The following is an 18,703-nucleotide window of genomic DNA, read 5'->3' as shown; positions in this document are numbered from 1 at the left end:
GGACATCTAGTCTAGTGAAAAGAAGGACTACGCATGACATGATAGCAGTCTTATCAATTTGTAAATGCTCCAATACTGGACGTTTTAAAGAACAGATTAGATAACCATTTGCCTGAAGTGGTGTAGGGTTTCCTGCCTAAGCAGGGGGTTGGACTAGAAGACCTCCAAGGTCCCTTCCAACTCTGTTATTCTAAATGCTAATCTATTCTATTCCATTCCATTCCATATTTTTATTCTATTCTATTCCATTCCATTCCATATTTTCTACTCTACTCTACTCTACTCTACTCTACTCTACTCTACTCTACTCTACTCTACTCTACTCTACTCTACTCTATTATTATTTTCCAAAGCACCTCAAGACAAGGCAAGAAGCAATGGGTGGAAACTAATCAAGGAGAGAAGCAACCTAGAACTAAGGAGAACTAAGAAGAGACTGGACAGCCATTTCTCTGGAATGGCACAGGGTTTTCTACTTGAATCCCTATTGGACTAGAAACCTTCCAGCTCTATTATTCTGTATTGTTCCGTTCTGACCGTTTCTTGCAATCTACTTCCTTCTGCCATATGGTTCCCAAATTGCCGGGAGTATCCGAAGCACATTCCCCCTTACCTCCACAATGAACTGATTTACAGAATTCCTCTTAAAGAACATCCTTTGTTCCCTCTTGTTTTGGCACAGGGGTTTCTGTTGCGTGCAGATGCCGTCAGCCCCGTATAGAACAATAAAGACGTCAGCATCGGTACCCGCTCCCAAAATGTCACTGGTATAAACATTAATTTCGTAGGGAACAACTGGCCAGATGGAAACAAAACAAAAGGGACAGCGTGAGAAGGACAGGATTACTATTCTTCCTGGCCAACTTTACACCTGTCGTCAATAAAATGCATTTTACCAGGGCCAAGAATCCTGATTCAGTTATTATGACAACCTTTGATCTATGCATACAAGTGCCAAATTTGGGATGAATCTGTCATGCCCCAGTTGGAATTTGATTCCGAGGGAGGGGTGGAACAGCTGACAGGGTGTGGGAGTGTGGCTCCGGTGGCTGTGGAGAAAACTGGGGAAGGACACAGGCCGGCTAGGCATTCAGAGGAAGATTCAGGCCCACCCCTTCTTCATCCTAGGGCATGCAGGGAGGAGCGGATAAGGGATCAAAGTGGTTTACAGGGGAAGAAAGGGCCCTAATCCCCTTCATGGGCTGCAGCTGGGAAGACTGTTTAAAAGAGCAAACTGTACATGTCAAGTTGCTGGAAGCAAAGCATGCATTATCTTTGTTGAGGCTTATCTGGGTTTTTGGCATCCTCCCAAGTTTGTGTGCCTTGTTATCTTTTGGAAGTCTGCAAGTTATTATCCTGGTCTGTCATGTTAATTACCTCAATGTAGTTTGTGTTGGTTTTTTTATTTCTAATTATCTTTACTTTGGGTTTGGACTGCATTTCTTCCCTTTGTAGACTGTTTTTGGAAGAGTATGATCTCCTGCCAAGGATAATTGGACATTGTGGGCCAAGTTGGAGGGAATTTATCTACTTTGGTGACTTTGTTATTTTTGTGCCACGCCCTGGGTAATCACAGAATCCCTGTGGATGGCAGGAATCCGCAACAATTAGTAAGTAATCACCATTTTGCCTGCTGCTTCCTGCTTTTCCAATACCGATGGTCCTCGACTTACAACCACAACTGAGCCCAAAATTTCTCTTGCTACGTCAGACAGTTGTGAAGTGGGTTTTGCCCCCATTTTGTGACCTTTCTCGCCACCGTTGTTAAGTGTATCACTGCAGTTCCTAAGTTAGAAACCTGGTTGTTAAGTGAATCTGGCTCTTCCATTGACTTTGCTCATCACAAGGTCGCAAAAGGGGAATCGTGTGACTCCAGGATGCTTAAACAGACATAAGTATGAATTAGTTGCTGAGCATCTGAATGTAAATCATATGACCCTGGGGATGCTGCAACGGTCAGGAGTGTGGGAAAAAAGGGCCATAAGTCCTTTATGTAACTTCAAATGGTCACTTAATGAACTGTTGTAAATTGAGGACTTTCTATACAAGTTGCCAAGTTTGAGATGAATCCCTGTGGCTGGCGGGAAACCCCACCAATTAGTAAATAATCACCATTTTGCCTGCTGCTTTCTGCTTTTCTAATATAGCTATTCCTCGACTTACAGTCACATGGAAGTCAAATTTCTGTTGCTAAGCTGGACAGATTATTAATGGAGTTTTGGCCCATTTTGCGACTTGTCTTGCCACTGTTGTTAAGTGAATCACTGCGGTTGCTCAGTTAAGTAGCACAGTTGCCGCGTGAATCTGGAGCAGTTTTGAGTAGTACCCTAACCTCCCAACAATCCCTACATTCTTGCATAACCTTTAGTGAGATTTGGCCACCCTTGCCTTTTTAATAAACTATAGATTTATTATTTAATGCCATCAAAGTACATTGACTGATGCACTGATTAGTTGATGGAAAATGTTCCATTATTTTTTTCTGGTCTGGCATTGCTGGGCCTGTGATAGAAAAATGTTACTATAAAATAAAGCTGCTGCCAAAAAAGCCAGCACAGTCCTAAGCTGCATAAAGAGAAGGATAGAATCAAGATCACTTGAAGGGTTAATACCACTTTATAATGTCTTGGTAATGCCGCCCTTGGAATACGGCATCCACTTTTGGTCACCATGATGTAAAAAAGATGTTGAGATTCTAGAAAGAGTGCAGAGAAGAGCAACAAACGTGATCAGGGGCAGAGGTGGTATTCAGCAGGTTCTGACCAGTTCTGGAGAACCGGTAGAGGAAATTTTGAGTAGTTCGGAGAATCAGCAAATACCACCTCTGACTGGCCCCGCCCCCATCTCTTCTCCACCTCCCATTGAGTCCCAGCTGATCGGCTGGGTCTCCTTTGGTTGCCCTGCACAGGAGAACGGAGCTGGAAAGCAGGTTAGTGGGGTGGGAAGGGCATGGGGATTTTGCAGTAACCTTCCCCTGCTACACCCACCAAGCCACGCCCACCAAGCCACACCCACCAAGCCACGCCCACCAAGCCACACCCACAGAACCGATAGTAAAAAAAATTTTGAATCCCACCACGGATGGGGATGCTGCAACGGTCGTAAGGATGATAAACAGTCGTTTTTTTCACTGCCGTTGTAAGTTTGAACGGTCACTTAGCAAATAAGTCAAGGCTCCCTGTAGTGATTCAGCAACTAAAGGAAGTGTCTGTATCTGTTCTAGATGAGGATTCAAAGTTTGTCATTTCCATCCCTTACGCCAACATTGGCTGAGTCTTCCTTCACGGCACTATGCCTATTTGATTTCAGTTGTCTTAAGATGGTTTCATTTCAGTGGAGAATGTTTATTGGAAAGAAGAACTAGGGGTGACACGATAGCAGGCTTCCAATATTTGGGGGGACCGCTGCCACAAAGAAGAAGGGGTCAACCTATTCTCCAAATCACCTGAGGGCAGGACAAGAAGCAACGGGTGGAAACTAATCAAGGGGGTTAACTCAAAGATTCCTTTATTAGGAGCATCAGCAGCCCTGCCAAAAAAATTCTCTCTCACCGCAGGCTAACAAGTCCATCCATCCGGAAGATCAATAGTTGACTGTCACATCTATTCATCTGTTCCCCCTGCCTTTTATCCCCAGAACGAGAGTGGGGCTTCGCTAGCAGCAGTGGCTCTTCCATCCCGAGGACCGGCCCATAGATTTCCACTGCTCTCCTTTCCTCTGCCTTCTGTACATCTGCGCGTCAGGTCTTGGACCCAGGTGTTCCTCCTCTTCCTCATCAGCCACCTCCAGACCCGAGGGCTGTTGATTCTCCATCTGAGGTGATGGACAGCCCAGGTTCTGCCTCTCTGCCAGCTCCACTCCCTCTTCCCCCCACGCAGCTCTCAGGTTGTCCTGACTCCCATGCCGCCTCCACATCTGATTCAGTTGTGAAGGGGCCGGCGCAGTGATGAAGGGGTGACATGATGTGAAGGGGTGACATGATGGCAGTCTTCTAATATCTCAGGGGTTGCCACAAAGAAGAGGGAGTCAAGCTATTCTTCAAGGCACCTGAAGGCAGGATAACAAGCAATGGATGGAAACTAATCAAGGAGAGAAGCAACCTAGAACTAAGGAGAAATTTCCTTACAGTTAGAACAGTTAATCAGTGGAACAACTTGCCTCCAGAAGTTGTGGGTGCTTCAACACTGGAAGTTTTTAAGAAGAGATTGGACCACCATTTGTCTGAAGTGGTGTAGGATTTCCTGCCTAAACAGGGGGTTGGACTAGAAGACCTCCAAGGTCCCTTCCAACTCTGTTATTCTGTTATTTAGATTAAATATATTATTCAGTTAAAGGAGAAACCACATCACACCGATTATAGAACAAAGGAAAAGGTGCAGCCCTAGTTTTCAGCAGCAGAATCGAATTTAAATATTTCAGGCAAGGTGCAAAAATCCTCACTTTCTTTTTCCAGCTTCCTGCTTGATCCTGTAACAGTTAAACAATCCTGTAACACCAGTACAGTTATTTAATCGGGACATGTTATAACACCCTAAGGCCTTTACGGCTTGCTAACAACTAAGCTTTCTGAAATGTTATCAGATCATTGGGGTTTTTTTTTTCCTTCTTCCTCTTGCAAGCTAAGTAAATAATCTGTAAGAGTGACGATGGAAAAATGAGATTATTGTTAAGAGGCACAAAGAATTCATTTAAGTGGAGCCATCCTGGGACCACACTTGGGTTGAAGAGCAGCCTTCCTTGTCAAGTGAGTGATGACAATTTTAATATTTACTCAGAAGAAGTAAAGAAAAGCATGACATGTCCGATGGACCGAAGCACTTTGCACATTAAAAGAGGGGGCAGGATGAGCATCTGCCAATATGTTTTCTCCTCTAGCAAAATCATCTGAAGCAACTCTCAAGGTTAACATCCCAGGCCACCTCAATGAACAGGCAGTCCTCGCTGTCGGGATTCCGGCAGTTACCCCAATTTAAATCATGAGTCTCGAGCCAAACTTCCAAAACTTAAAAAAAAAAAAAACATTTATTGGGAGTTAACATGTCCGGCACTGCCTGGGTGTAGCCAACTCTGAAACACATCATTCATTGTCACCCTTGACCCTGGTTTTCCCCCACCCCCTGGGTGTATCGTAATTCATATTCTCCAATGGGACTCTTCCATAGCCAAGAGTCATCAATTATGCTCTCCAGTTAGATATTTGCCTGGCAGAAACTTCAGTCACCTAGTTACTATCTTTGAACAACTATTTATGGAATGTACTTTTGATTTCCAAACTGTTGCACTGCTCTTTCAAACCCCTTTCCCCCCCCTCCCTTTCTGGACCATAGAAATATTTTATGAGTTGACACTCGACTTACGAGGGTTCATTTAGTGATGGTCCAAAGTTACAACAGCAGTGAAAAAGGTGACTTATGGCCATCTTTCACACTTATGACCATTGCAGCCTCCCCATGCTCACGTGATCACAATTCAGAGGCAAAGGCAACTGATTCACATTTATGACGGTTGCAGCATCCTGGGGGGGGGGGGTTTCAGATGATCCCCTTTTGCGACCTTCTGATAAACAAAATCAATGTTAAGATTCACTTAACAACCGGGTTACTAATTTAACAACGGCAGGGATTCACTTAACAACTGCTGCAAGAAAGGTCGTAAAATGGAGCTGAATTCACTTAACAAATGTCTCACTTAGCAACAACATTTTGGAGCTCCATTGTGGTCGTAAGTCAAGGACTACCTGTAAACTAAGTTCTATTGTAGTTAACCCCCAAGTAACAAGATGTACCATTTTAGTCTGCTTTGTATCCAGTAATAATTATCAATACAGGTAGTCCTTGACTTACAACAATTCGTTTAGTGACCATTTGAAGCTACAACAGCACTAAAGAAATTGACTGATCACCGTTTTTCACACTTATAACCATTGCAAATCCCTGTGGCCACGTAATCAAAATTCAGACACTTGGCAACTGTCTCGTATTTATGACGGTCGGCGTGTCCCAGGGTCATGAGATCCCCTTTTGAAACCTTCGGACGAGTAAAATCAAGGGGGAAGACAGATTCACTTAATATCCATGTTGCTAACTTGACAACTCGCAGTGAACTATGGCAAGAAAGGTCATTAAATGGGGCAAAACTCAACAACTGTCTCACTTGGCAACAGAAATTTGGACTCAACTTACGGTTGCAAGTCAAGGATTAAAAATAGTCCTCGAGTTATGACCACAATGGAGCCCACACATTTCTTGTGATGACCCGGGGTGTGGCACAAAGGCAACACGGTCAGACAATCAATAAGAGTCCCTTTATTAGCTCCAACTTTGCCCCCAATATCCTGGTTACCTTCTGGGCTGGAGAAAAACTCTCCCAGGAACTGCCTTTGGCTGCAGAGAATCAAGTCCAAAACGTGGTCAACAAAAACTGTAACTATAAGTCCAATCAAGGCAAAATGAGGTAATTAGTCCAGCAGGGCAAGAGAAGGAATTCCAGACATGAAGGAGTGGCTGTAATTCAACCCAGTTGGGAGGATTCCAGGAACACAGATAACCAAAATCAACACAAGATAAACTCACGTTTGTTCCCAGCAGACGCCGCACTCAGCTTGCATCTCTTTTAAACTCTCTTCCCAGCTGTGGCTAAGGAAGGGAATCAGGGCCCTTTCCTCCCCTGTAAGCCATGCAATCTGCATTGCTCCCTACTCCGTTCCTCCCTGCATGCCCTAGGATGAAGAGGGGTTGGGCCTGGGTCTTCCTCTGAATGCCCTCTCCCTTGCTCTACCTCTCCCCTGCCCTGCCCAGCTGGACTTTGCCCTTCCCCAGTTTCCTCCACAGCCAATGGAGCCACACTCCCGCTCCCTGTCAGCTGTTCGTCTTCCTCCTCGGATTCAGACTCCAACAGGGGGGTGACATTTCTGTTGCTAAGGGAGACCTTTGTTAAGTGAATTTTGCCCCGTTTTACGTCTGTGTTTGCCACAGTTGAGTTGCCACACTGCAGTTGTTAAGTGAACCATTTGGTCATTAAGGGAACCTGGCTTCCCCCATTGACTTTGCTTGTCCAAAAGGGGAACATATGACCTTGGGACACTGCAACCGTCATAAATACGAGTCATCTGCCAAGCGTCTGAATTTTGATCGTGTGAGCACGGAGATGCTGCAGGGGTCATCAGTGTGAAAAACGACATCAGTCACTTTTTTTCAGTGCCACTGTAACTTTGAACGGTCACTAAATGAACTGCTGTAAATCAAGGACCGCCTGTACTTGTATTTCTTTCTGACGGAATGCAGTTTGATCTGCTACCGTGCTACTCACATGGGATGTAAGTCACTCTTTGCAGTTTTGCAGGAAACAAGACTCTTTCAATTGCTCCGTCATCTTCAGATTTATCCAGCCAACGACCACAAGGAAACTTCAGGCAAAGTCCAAGGCAAGGAGCATCCACCTCCACCCAGTCTAAAAACCATCCCTCAGAATGACCTGCAAAGAATAACAGAGTCGGAAGGGACCTTGGAGGTCTTCTAGTCCAACCCCCTGCTTAAGAACGGGGCCCTATACCAGTGGTGGGATTCAAATTTTTTTATTACCGGTTCTGCGGGCATGGCTTGGTAGGCATGGCATGGCTTCGTGGGCATGGCGGGGGAAGATTACTGAAAAATCCCCTTCCCTCCCCACCCCACTAACCTGCTTTCCAGCTCCGTTCTCCTGTGCAAGGCAACCAAAGAAGACCCAGCCAATCAGCTGGGACTCGGGAGGCAGAGAAGAGATGGGGGCGGGGCCAGTCAGAGGTGGTAAAGCCGAAGAGCCAGCACTGTCTGAAGACATCTCCATGGTCATGTGGCCGGCATGATTAAACCCCGAAGGTGCACAGAACACTGTTACCTTCCCACCAAAGTGGTCCCTATTTTTCTACTTGCATTTTTTTACATGCTTTAGAACTGCTAGGTTGGCAGAAGCTGGGACAAGGAACTCCGTCACGCAGCACAGAGGGATTCGAACTGCCCAACTGCCGACCTTTCTGATCGACAAGCTCAGCGTCTTAGCCACTGAGCCACCACATCCCTACTAGAGAGGTGACACTTAGGTGATCTTATCTGGCTGGGAAACCAAATAGGATCAGTTTGGTCAATGTCTGAATGAAAACTTCCACAGAGCTCATCAGATTAGAGTGAGAACTTGAACGACCATTTTAGAACAAAAGAAAGACAATTGGTTCCATCTCAGTGGCAAGTGAACGATGCAGGTATCTCCTTCTAAGTCACCAGGAGAGACTTACTTGTCATCTTGGAGCAGTTCCACTGAAGCATGGAGGACCGTTCTAGAGGAACACTAGATAGCAAAGCATTCGGTTTTTCTGATTCTCTTGTGATCTTCTAGAGCAGAGTTCTCCAAACTTGGCAACTTTGATGCTTGTGGGCTTGATCCCATGCTGGCTGGGGAATTCTGGGAGTTGAAACCCACAGATCTTAAGTTGAAGAGAATCAGAAAACAAGTCTTGGTGTCCTCTAGATTTTATAGCCCAGATAAGATAGCTCTGTGTCTGAATAAACAATTCAGAGCTAATGGATCCTGCTTAGTTTTGCTTCCGTTTTAATTAGAATAATATTAAGTTTTAGTTGGCTGAGGAATTCTGGGAGTTGAAGTCCACAAGTCTTAAAGTTGCCAAGTATGGAGAGCCCTAGAGCTCTAGAACAAAGGTATACTCTATAACTTCCAGGTTTAACCTCTAGACTTTGGGGAAGGAACATTTTTAAATCCAGGTAAATTTTTAGTTTCCCCAAAGGAGATAAATTGAGGTATAGACATTATGGTATCAAGTCAACCCATCCTACAACTCTCCAAAGATTTTCATGCCATCCTACCTGTATTATCATGGCCAATCTTTATCTTCTTCAGGTCTCCGAGGTCCACACATCCCACCGTGAAGACATCAACTTTATCTCGTTCAAATTTGTTCCGGTTAGTCTTGGAAGCCTTCAAGTAGATTGTCCCTGTTTGGGTTTTAATCACAAACTCTCATTGTTACAAACGAAAATAACTTGGATAGTGCCAGCAGTGACTACAGAAGACCAAAAGGTCTTGTTGTGGTCCGTCGGCAGCGGAGATGGCAGCAGAGTCGGACAGTGGGGAGGAACAAGGGCCAGTCCTGGAGTCTGGGGAGGACTCAGATGAGGATCCTGCGTCTGACACAGAGATGGAGCCAGGGCCATCTGGGAGTTATGTGCTGACTCCGGAGCCTCCAGAATCTGGCAGCAGCGAGGCAGAGGAACAGGGGGAGCCTGTTCCCAGTGCGCATGTGTGCAGAGCTGCCAGAAGGCAAGAGCAGCTAAGACAAAAGGGGCAACTCAGGAGTAAGGCTTGGAGGTGATTGGCCCCTTCCGTAAGACATAAAGGAGGAACAAAGGGACAAGAGCCTTTGCAGGAAGCAACTTTGTTCATTCTGGTCGGTTTAAACTCTGAAGGTCCATGTTGACTTTGTGCTCTGTTTGGTCTTGTACAACTAATTGGCAATTTAGTTGTTGGCAGCTTTCAAGGAAGATAAAGGTGTGTGCTTATCAGAATTATCCTGAAGGCCTATGGCAGACTTCCATGGGACTGTTTACAAACTGTTTGAGACTCATTACGGGCTGTGAATGACTATAATTCACAGCTGTTGAAATAAAGAAAAAAGGGTTTTGGAACTAACGTGTGTTTGTTAGTGTTCTTAATAAGCCTTGGTCAGGACAGGTCTTCTGCAATCATGACATAAGCCTAAGATTGAAAATCAGGCTTGTCAGATGCTATGTCTTTTCTATCTTGCTCTATGGAGTGGAGAGTTGGTCTCTCACAGAAAGCCACTTGAAGAGACTAGAAGCATTTGATTTACGGGTGGCTCTTACATATAAGTTATGCTGACAAAATCAGAAATGAGGAGGGGATAATCATCAATACCATTAAAAAGCGAAAATTAGAATATTTTTGGACATGTGATGGAAAAATATGGCACACTTCACTTAACCCTTCAAGGAAAGATCGGAGGCAAACGAGGTCCATGCAGAAGAAGAACATCATGGCTTCAAAATCTAAGGCACTGGTTTGGACAAAATTCAGCAGCACTTTTTTGTGTGGCTGTTGATAAAAATAGGATTGCCAAGACGCCAACATGATTGCCAATGTCCGATGATGGATATGGCACAAGAAGAAGAAGGTGCCAGCAGTACCATATTTAGGCACCTCTTAAGGACCTGTCCATTTAGGGCCCTTCAAGAGTGCTTTCTGCTACCTTAGAATAATTGAATGCAAGGGTTGGAAGAAACCTTGAAGAACATCCAATCCACCCCTCTATTCAGTGCAGAAATCTATTACAGGTAGTCCTCAACTTACGACCACAATTGGGCTCAACTTTTCTGTTGCTAAGCAAGACATTAAATGAGATTTATCCCATTTTACGACCTTTCTTCCTCAGTAGTTAAGCAAATCAACCCGCTTATTAAAGTAGAACCCAATTTAGAAATATATGGAAATGTGAAATATAGATAATAGTAAGATCTATTTAACAATTTTTTACTTATAGTTTTTGAAATTGGGCTTGATATATTTATACTTATAGTTGCATATATTTATACTGTATTTATTTATATATTTATGGATATATATTTATATATGGAACAATTAGAACAAGAATTGTATACATATATACATTAAACTATATTAGTATGAATAATTACATATAATAATTCCACATACAGTAGGATATTCATAACACTTCATTTATTTGCTTACTTGTATTTATTATTAATTGTATTTATTACAATTCATCATTAAGGAGAACCATATGTACTGTTAAAGTTGATTGAGTTTCGTAAAAAGAAAAAAGTACAATAAAAATATTTTTTTAAAAAAAAGTAGAACCCAATTGCTAAGTGAATGTAGCTTCCTCACTGATTTTCCCTGTCAGAAAGTCACAAAAAGTGATCACGTGATTGTGGGACACTGCAACCATCACAAATACAGGCCAGTTGCCAAACACCTCAATTTTAATCACATGACCATGGATATACTGCGTTGGTTGAGTGAGAAACGGTCATAAGTCACTATTTTCAGAGCCATTGTAACTTTGAACAGTCACGAAACAAGTGATTGTAAGTCGAGGATTATCTGTACTACAGTATCCATGACAAATGGTCATTTAAACTGTATTTAAAGATGACCAGTCCACCAATTCCTGAGACAGCCTTTGTCCCAAAGGTGCTTTTTTTTTCAAGAGGCAAGTGGACTTTCTGTTTTTTTCTTTGAAGTTGTGTCGCTTCTCATCCAAGAAGCTTCTTCAGCTCTGACTGGATGGTGGGAAATGGAAGGATTTATACCCCTTGCAGACAGCTGGTCGTTTGTACCCTTTTAGAGAGTCGTTGAGACCACTTGGAGGTCTGTCGGTGTCCTCAGGGCCACCTGAGTAGTGCAAATGGGTGTGGAGCCTTCTTGGAACTGCTGAAAGGACCGTGTTGTAGACTGGACATAGATGATCTCCTATCCTTTCTCCTCTGTTGAGAGAAGGCTGTTCAGTTTTGACATAGATGGCCTCTTTGATCCCTCTTTGAAACCAGTGGTCCTCTCTGTCCCAAATATGGACTTTGCTGTCTTCAAACAGTGGCCTGTGTTTTTTAAATGCAGATAAATCATCCAGTCAGAACTGAAGAAGCTTCTTCGATGAGGACTGCAGAAAAAACAACTGCAACCAACCTATCTTCCAACAAGGACTTGTATACTGCACAAGTTAAAAAGAGGGCTGTGAAAATATCTACAGACCCCTCACATCCCGGACATAAACTGTTTCAACTCCTTCCCTCAAAACGACGCTATAGAGCACTGCACACCAGAACAACTAGACACAAGGACAGTTTTTCCCCCGAAAGCCATCACTCTGCTAAACAAATAATTCCCTCAACACTGTCCAACTATTCACAAAGTCTGCACTACTATTACTGTTAATCTTCTCACCACTCCTTTATCACCCATCCCCTCCCACTTGTGACTGTATGACTGTAACTTTGTCGCTTGTATCCTTATGATTTATATTGACTGTTTCCTAGTATGATTTGATTGCTTATTTGTACCCTATGACTTTAAGTGTTGTACCTGATGATTCTTGATTCTTGATGAATGTATCTTTTCTTTTTATGTACACTGAGAGCATTTGCACCAAGACAAATTCCTTGTGTGTCCAATCACACTTGGCCAATAAAGAGTTCTATTCCATTCCATTCCATATTTTCTATTCTATTCTGTTCTGTTCTATTCTATTCTATTCTATTCTATTCTATTCTATTCTATTCTATTCTATTCTATTCTATTCTACTCTACTCTACTCTACTCTACTCTACTCTACTCTACTCTATCTTCAAAGAAAAACGAGAAAGTCCAGTTGACTCTTGAAAAAAAAGCACCTTTGGGACAACCATGACCTGGATGGCTGAAAATCTCCATAGACATTTAGCCCATTCCTTTGTCAAGCAGTACCTGTCGTTAGCACATTTTAATTATAAGGAAGTAGTGGACTTGATAGGTGGACAAAAATGCCAAATCCAGTCTGAACATCTGGCTGACTGTGTGATGAACCGAAATAATATATTAAATTTATATGCTGTCCAACACCTAGCAATTTCAGGTAAGATAAATTATTTTTCCTACTTTAAAGGTTGCACCTGTTTAGGACACAATATGGACCAGGTGCACATGGCATATTTCCCCATCATTTTCAATCTTCAGACAGTCATAAAATCCATCCAGAGATTGGTTTTGTACATCCAGATTTTGTACATTCACTGTAAAAATCGAGAGCGAAATAGCAAGAGGGAACTCCTTCTAGTTATTACCGGGACTGAACATAAATGACTCTGCTCTTAATAATAAGCAGGATTAATAATTATTATAAATAATAATTATTTATAATTATTGATTTATTTTAATTTCTTAAAATTTATTGATTTATGTACTTATTAATTTTATTTAATTTATGTAATTTTATTTATTTCATTTAATTTATTTCATATAGTTATTTATTTATTTTGTTTATAATTATAATTTATGAATTATAATTATTATTAATTAATAAATAATAAATTAATAAATCGTTAGGGACATGGTGGCTCGGTGGCTAAGACGCTGAGCTTGTTGATCAGAAAGGTCGGTGGTTCAAATCTCTAGCACCGCATAACTTGTCCCAGCTTCGGCCAACCTAGCAGCTCGAAAGCATGTAAAAATGCAAGTAGAAAAATAGGGACCACTTTGGTGGGAAAGTAACAGCGTTCCATGCACTTTGGGGCATTTAGTCACATGACCATGGAGACGTCTTTGGACAGCACTGGCTCTTCGGCTTTGAAACAGCGCTGAACACTGCCCCCTAGAGCCGGAAATGACTAGCATGTATGTGCAAGGGGAACCTTTACCTTTAATAATAAGCTGGAAAGAAACCTCAGAAGGCCCCAAGAAGAAGCCACTTCCACCCATCCACCCACCCTTAAAAAAGTCTCCAAAAATATTTATTTCAGATGTAAAGGACAAAAATTATTTGATTCAGCTGTACAGGTAGTCATCGACTTATGACCACAATGGAGAGCCCAAAATTTCTGTTGCTAAGCGAGACAGTTGTGAAGTGAATTTTGCCCTATTTCCCATTTTTTTTTTTTGCCGCTGCTGTTGAGTGAATCACTGCAGTTATTAAGTTAGTAACACGGTTGTAAAATAAATCTGGCTTCCCCGTTGACTTTGCTTGTCAGAAGGTCGCAAAAAGGGATCATGTGATCCCAGGATATTGCAACCGTCATAAATATGATTTAGCTGCCAATCGGTTGAATTTTGATCGCATGACCGTGGGAATGCTGCAATGGTTGTGTGAAAAATGTCACTTTTTTTCACTGCTATTATAACTTTGAACTGTCACTAAACAAATGATTGTAAATCGAGGTGTCAACTCGTAAAACATTCCTATGCCCGATTTCGAGTTGCCATAAACAAGGGGGAGGAAGAAATCTGAAGGAGAGTACGGCAGTTTAAAACCAGAAGCACATTCCATGCTTATCTTACAAAGATTGTAGCTAGGCTACCGGATCTTCTGCCGGCAAAAATCCTTCCTTGGAGAATGTGATTGATGACATCCAGCCCATGCTTCATTGGATAATCTTTTTATTTTTCTTATATGTATCCATTTCATGTATTCATAATTATGTTTATACTTATACCTGTTATCTTATAACCGCTTGACAAAATAAATAAATAAATAAATATAAATCTGATTTATGAAACACCCAGAGGGGAGGGGGGAATGGGATCACAGGTGACTGTAAATTATGTATGCCAGAGTTGGCTGCATTTAGGTTAATGCCGACATGTTGCTCCTAATAAATCTTTTGGATTCTTTTGAAGCTTGGCTCGAGGCTCATGATTTAATGAGGGCAATCGTCGGAACCCTGACACGAGAACCACCTTCATTGATGAGCGAACAAAACATGTGAAGATTTTAAAAACTGGCAGAAGGAGCCAATCAAAGTGCTGAGCCAATTTTCCTGCATCTTGGGCTACTCATTAAACCAGTGGCCAACATCCACCTGAATGATTTGCAAAAGTGAGTTTGGCTCCTACCTGTGTCATCTTTTGATCCGTAAAGGATGATAAAGACATTGGAGTCTGTCCCGGCATTTTTCTTGTCTCCTGTTTTCACCCTTACTGTGAATGTAGTTGAATTAGCTGTTTAAAAAAAAAAAAAATCTCTGTTTGGGAAAGGCCATTTCTGAGATAGTCCAAATTTAGTTCCCTTTTTGTTTCACATTTACAACTTTGTTTTTAATGAAACAAGAAAGGCAGACATTTCATGGCCCAACTAAGCAACACCATCAGTGCTAGAAGGGAGTAGGGTTTGTGAAATTGGAGGAAGAAGCGGAGGAGGAGGAGGAGGAAAAGAAGGACAAGGGGAGGAGGAGCAGGACTGTGGGCTCCTTGGTGCTCTCTGAGCTTGGTGGTTTTCTGGCAGATGTTTAATTACCCAAACTAGGTTTTTGTAATCAGCTAGTACTGATGATGTTACCTAAGTGGGTCATGAAATGTCTGCAAGAAAACCAAGGATGCCACAGTTCTCTCTCTCCTTCTCTCCCATTCTCCTTTCTTCTTCCTCCTCCTCCTCCTCCTCCTCCTCCTCCTCCTCCTCCTCTTTGTTCTAAAATCACAGCACTCCCAAACCACAAATGATGGTTTATTCAAGTTTGTGCTACTCCGTAGCCTCAGTTTCTTCTACGTCATACAAATGGACAGTAGCAAACCTTTCTGTTCCAGGCCCAGGGTTGCAATAGAGCCTGCATTCTCCGAATCCTTCATCACAAATGCTTCAGCCACTGGGACAAGCTCCCTGGCAACCTGACCGTCATCTTCTTCCACTGCCAACCACCTCTGGCAGGGGAAATAATACCTGCAAGCATAATACAGTTTAGCATCAGCCCGCTCTCTGTTGAGGAGAAACAGGCCCATTTCAGCACAAGCATCACCTTTCATCAGAATTAACTCTGCCTTGCATAGAAGCCTTGCAGATTGCGCAGGTCAGAAGGAGGGCTGAAAAGATACAGTATCTGCAGACCCTTCACATCCTGGACACAAACTGTTTCCACTCCATTCCTCAGGACAGTGCTAAGGGGCACTCCATTCCATATTCCATATTTTCTATTCCATTTCATCCCATCCCAATCCACCCTTCTCCTCTCCTCTCCCCTCTCCTCCCCTTCCATTTCTATTAATTCTTATTCCATTCATTCTTATTCCATTCCATTTCATTCCATCCCATCCCATCCCAATACATCCTTGTCTTCTCCTCTTTTGTCCTTTCCCTTCCCCTCCCCTCTCCTCCCCTCTCCCATCTTCTTCCCTACCATTTCTATTCATTCTTATCCCATTCATTATCATTCCATTCTATTCATTCTTATTCCATTCCATATATTCCTATTCTATTCTATTCTATTCTATTCTATTCTATTCTATTCTATTCTATTCTATTCTATTCTATTCTATTCTATTCTATTCTATTCTATTCTATTCCATTCCATTCCATTCCATTCCATATATTCTATTCTATTCCATTCTGTTCTGTTCCTTTCCATTCCATTCCGTATATTCCATTCCATTCTATTCATTCTTATTCCATTCCATATTTTTTATATTTTCCATTCCATTCCATATTTTCTATTCTATTCTATTCTATTCTATTCTATTCTATTCTATTCTATTCTATTCCATTCCATTCCTTTCCATTCCATTCCATTCCATTCCATTCCATATATTCTATTCTATTCCATTCTGTTCTGTTCCTTTCCATTCCATTCCGTATATTCCATTCCATTCCATTCTATTCATTCTTATTCCATTCCATATTTTTTATATTTTCCATTCCATTCCATATTTTCTATTCTATTCTATTCTATTCTATTCTATTCTATTCTATTCTATTCTATTCTATTCTATTCTATTCTATTCTATTCCATTCCATTCATTTCATTCCATTCCATATTTTCTATTCTATTCTATTCTATTCTATTCTATTCTATTCTATTCTATTCTATTCTATTCTATTCTATTCCATTCCATATATTCTATTCTATTCCATTCTGTTTTGTTCCTTTCCATTCCATTCCGTATATTCCATTCCATTCTATTCATTCTTATTCCATTCCATATTTTTTATATTTTCCATTCCATTCCATATTTTCTATTCTATTCTATTCTATTCTATTCTATTCTATTCTATTCTATTCTATTCTATTCTATTCTATTCTATTCCATTCCATTCCATTCCCTTCCCTTCCATTCCATTCCATATATTCTATTCTATTCTATTCTATTCCATTCCGTTCCATTCCCTATTCTCTTCCATCCTGTCCTCTTCTGTTCCACTCAGCTCTTCTCCACTCCATATTCCATTCCACTTCCATTTGATTATCAGGTGGCATTTTCTGGGTAGAATGTACTTGGTAGAATACAAAATTAGGCAAAAAGTACACAATTTCTAAGAGCAAAAGGATCTAGAAAGGTCACAGGATTAAAAAAAAAAAAAAGTGGAGATTTGTTTTACATTTGGTTCTCATCCTTTCCTAAACAAATGTCAGCTATTTTGAATTGTGGAACTATTTGGAGAAGGGGGACAGCACATGCATTTGACCCATGAATGGCATACTGAAGTTCCATTCCAAAAGCAGACAAGGAGACAAGGATTTTTTTAAAAAACGAGGACTGCCTATATGTTGTGGCTCTATATTAAGCTCTGTCCTCCGAAGCCGCAGTCTTGTCTGCAACTGCTGAATTGAAACTGAAACTCTGCTGTTCTCTCCTCTGCCTGTGTTTTGCCTATAACTGCTACCACATTGGAAGAATCTGCTGTTGGCCTTGTACATTTACTTCACATATTATTATGTACTTAAAGAAGTTAATGAATCCTGCTGAATAAGTCATCTGTGTGTGCTTTCTGGATCTGAATTTCTGCTGCATTTCTCCTATGGATTCTAATTCCAACAAATTGAATTTTGGGAGACTAATTTGGAGTAGCTGCTTGGCTAATTAACTCTTGACTCAGTCTCACATCCTATCCTCTTTGGTGTCGATGATGTCGATTCTTTCCAGGAACCAGGCTGAATTGCTTGCTGAGTCATCATGGCGAATTCTCAGTTTCTTCAGTTCTCCCAAGTCGATGGCTTTGACAGTGAATACGTCTACCTGCAACAGCACAAGGCAGAGAGGATCACAATCTTGTAGTTTGTGTTCTAAGACTAAAATCGAGGCTGATGGGTGGTGTAGAAATAGAAGAGAGAGAGGAAGACAGAGAGAGACGGAGAGGGAGAGAGAAAGAAATGAAATAATGGATGGATAGAGAGAGAGAGAGGAGAGATACAGAAGGTTAGATAGATGATAGACAGATAGACAGACAGACAGATGATACAGATGATACAGAGAGAGAGAGAAGAAAGACAAATGGATAGATGAGAGACAGAGGGACAGATAGACAGACAGACATTGAGAGAGATGGAATACAGACAGATATTGAGAGATGATAGACATATAGATGATAGAGAGATAGAAAGATACAGAGATAGAGAGACAGACACAGACAGACAGAAATGAAATTATGCACAGATGGATGAATGGAGAGGGAGAGGGGTGATTGAGATGATAGCTAGATGTTAGCTAGATGGCTAGATGGTTAGATGGCTAGATAGATAGATAGATAGATAGATAGGTGATAGATAGATAGATAGATAGATAGGTAGATAGATAGATAGATAGACAGATAGAGACACAGAGACAGACAGACCGATAGAGAGACAGAGAGACAGTCAGATACAGACAGACATGAAATTATGGATGGATGGAGAGAGAGATGACAGAGATAGATAGATAGATAGATAGATAGATAGATAGATAGATAGATAGATAGATAGATAAATGATAGATAAATATAGACAGACACAGACAGACAAACACACACAGAGAGAGACATGAAATTATGGATGGATGGAGAGAGAAATGACAGAGATAGATAGATAGATAGATAGATAGATAGATAGATAGATAGATAGATAGATAGATAGATAGATATAGACAGACAAATACAGACAAACACACACAGAGAGAGACATGAAATTGTGGATGGATGGAGAGAGAGACACACGATTGATAGATGATAGATAGACAGACAGACAGA

General features: G+C 41.5%; 1 protein-coding gene across 1 annotated transcript in view; it reads right to left on the bottom strand.

Annotated features, from left to right (window-relative positions):
• LOXHD1 (lipoxygenase homology PLAT domains 1) overlaps positions 1–18,703 on the bottom strand; it is a 238,550-nt gene that overhangs the window by 97,584 nt on the left and 122,263 nt on the right. The window contains exons 22-27 of the mRNA XM_087953943.1: positions 17,585–17,718; positions 15,285–15,430; positions 14,611–14,715; positions 8,856–8,984; positions 7,309–7,473; positions 614–795 (exon numbers count right to left, since the gene is read on the bottom strand). Coding sequence (XP_087810069.1) covers positions 614–795; positions 7,309–7,473; positions 8,856–8,984; positions 14,611–14,715; positions 15,285–15,430; positions 17,585–17,718 — 861 coding nt within the window. The remainder of the gene's footprint in view (positions 1–613; positions 796–7,308; positions 7,474–8,855; positions 8,985–14,610; positions 14,716–15,284; positions 15,431–17,584; positions 17,719–18,703) is intronic.

Source organism: Notechis scutatus, chromosome 2, assembly GCF_049901735.1.
Source record: "Notechis scutatus isolate UNSWTSFEM ecotype Mainland chromosome 2, rNotScu1.2, whole genome shotgun sequence".
In the NCBI taxonomy this organism is placed as follows: Eukaryota; Metazoa; Chordata; class Lepidosauria; order Squamata; family Elapidae; genus Notechis; species Notechis scutatus.
Note: the sequence above shows the minus strand (reverse complement) of the source record. Positions and strands in the feature narration are given on the sequence as shown.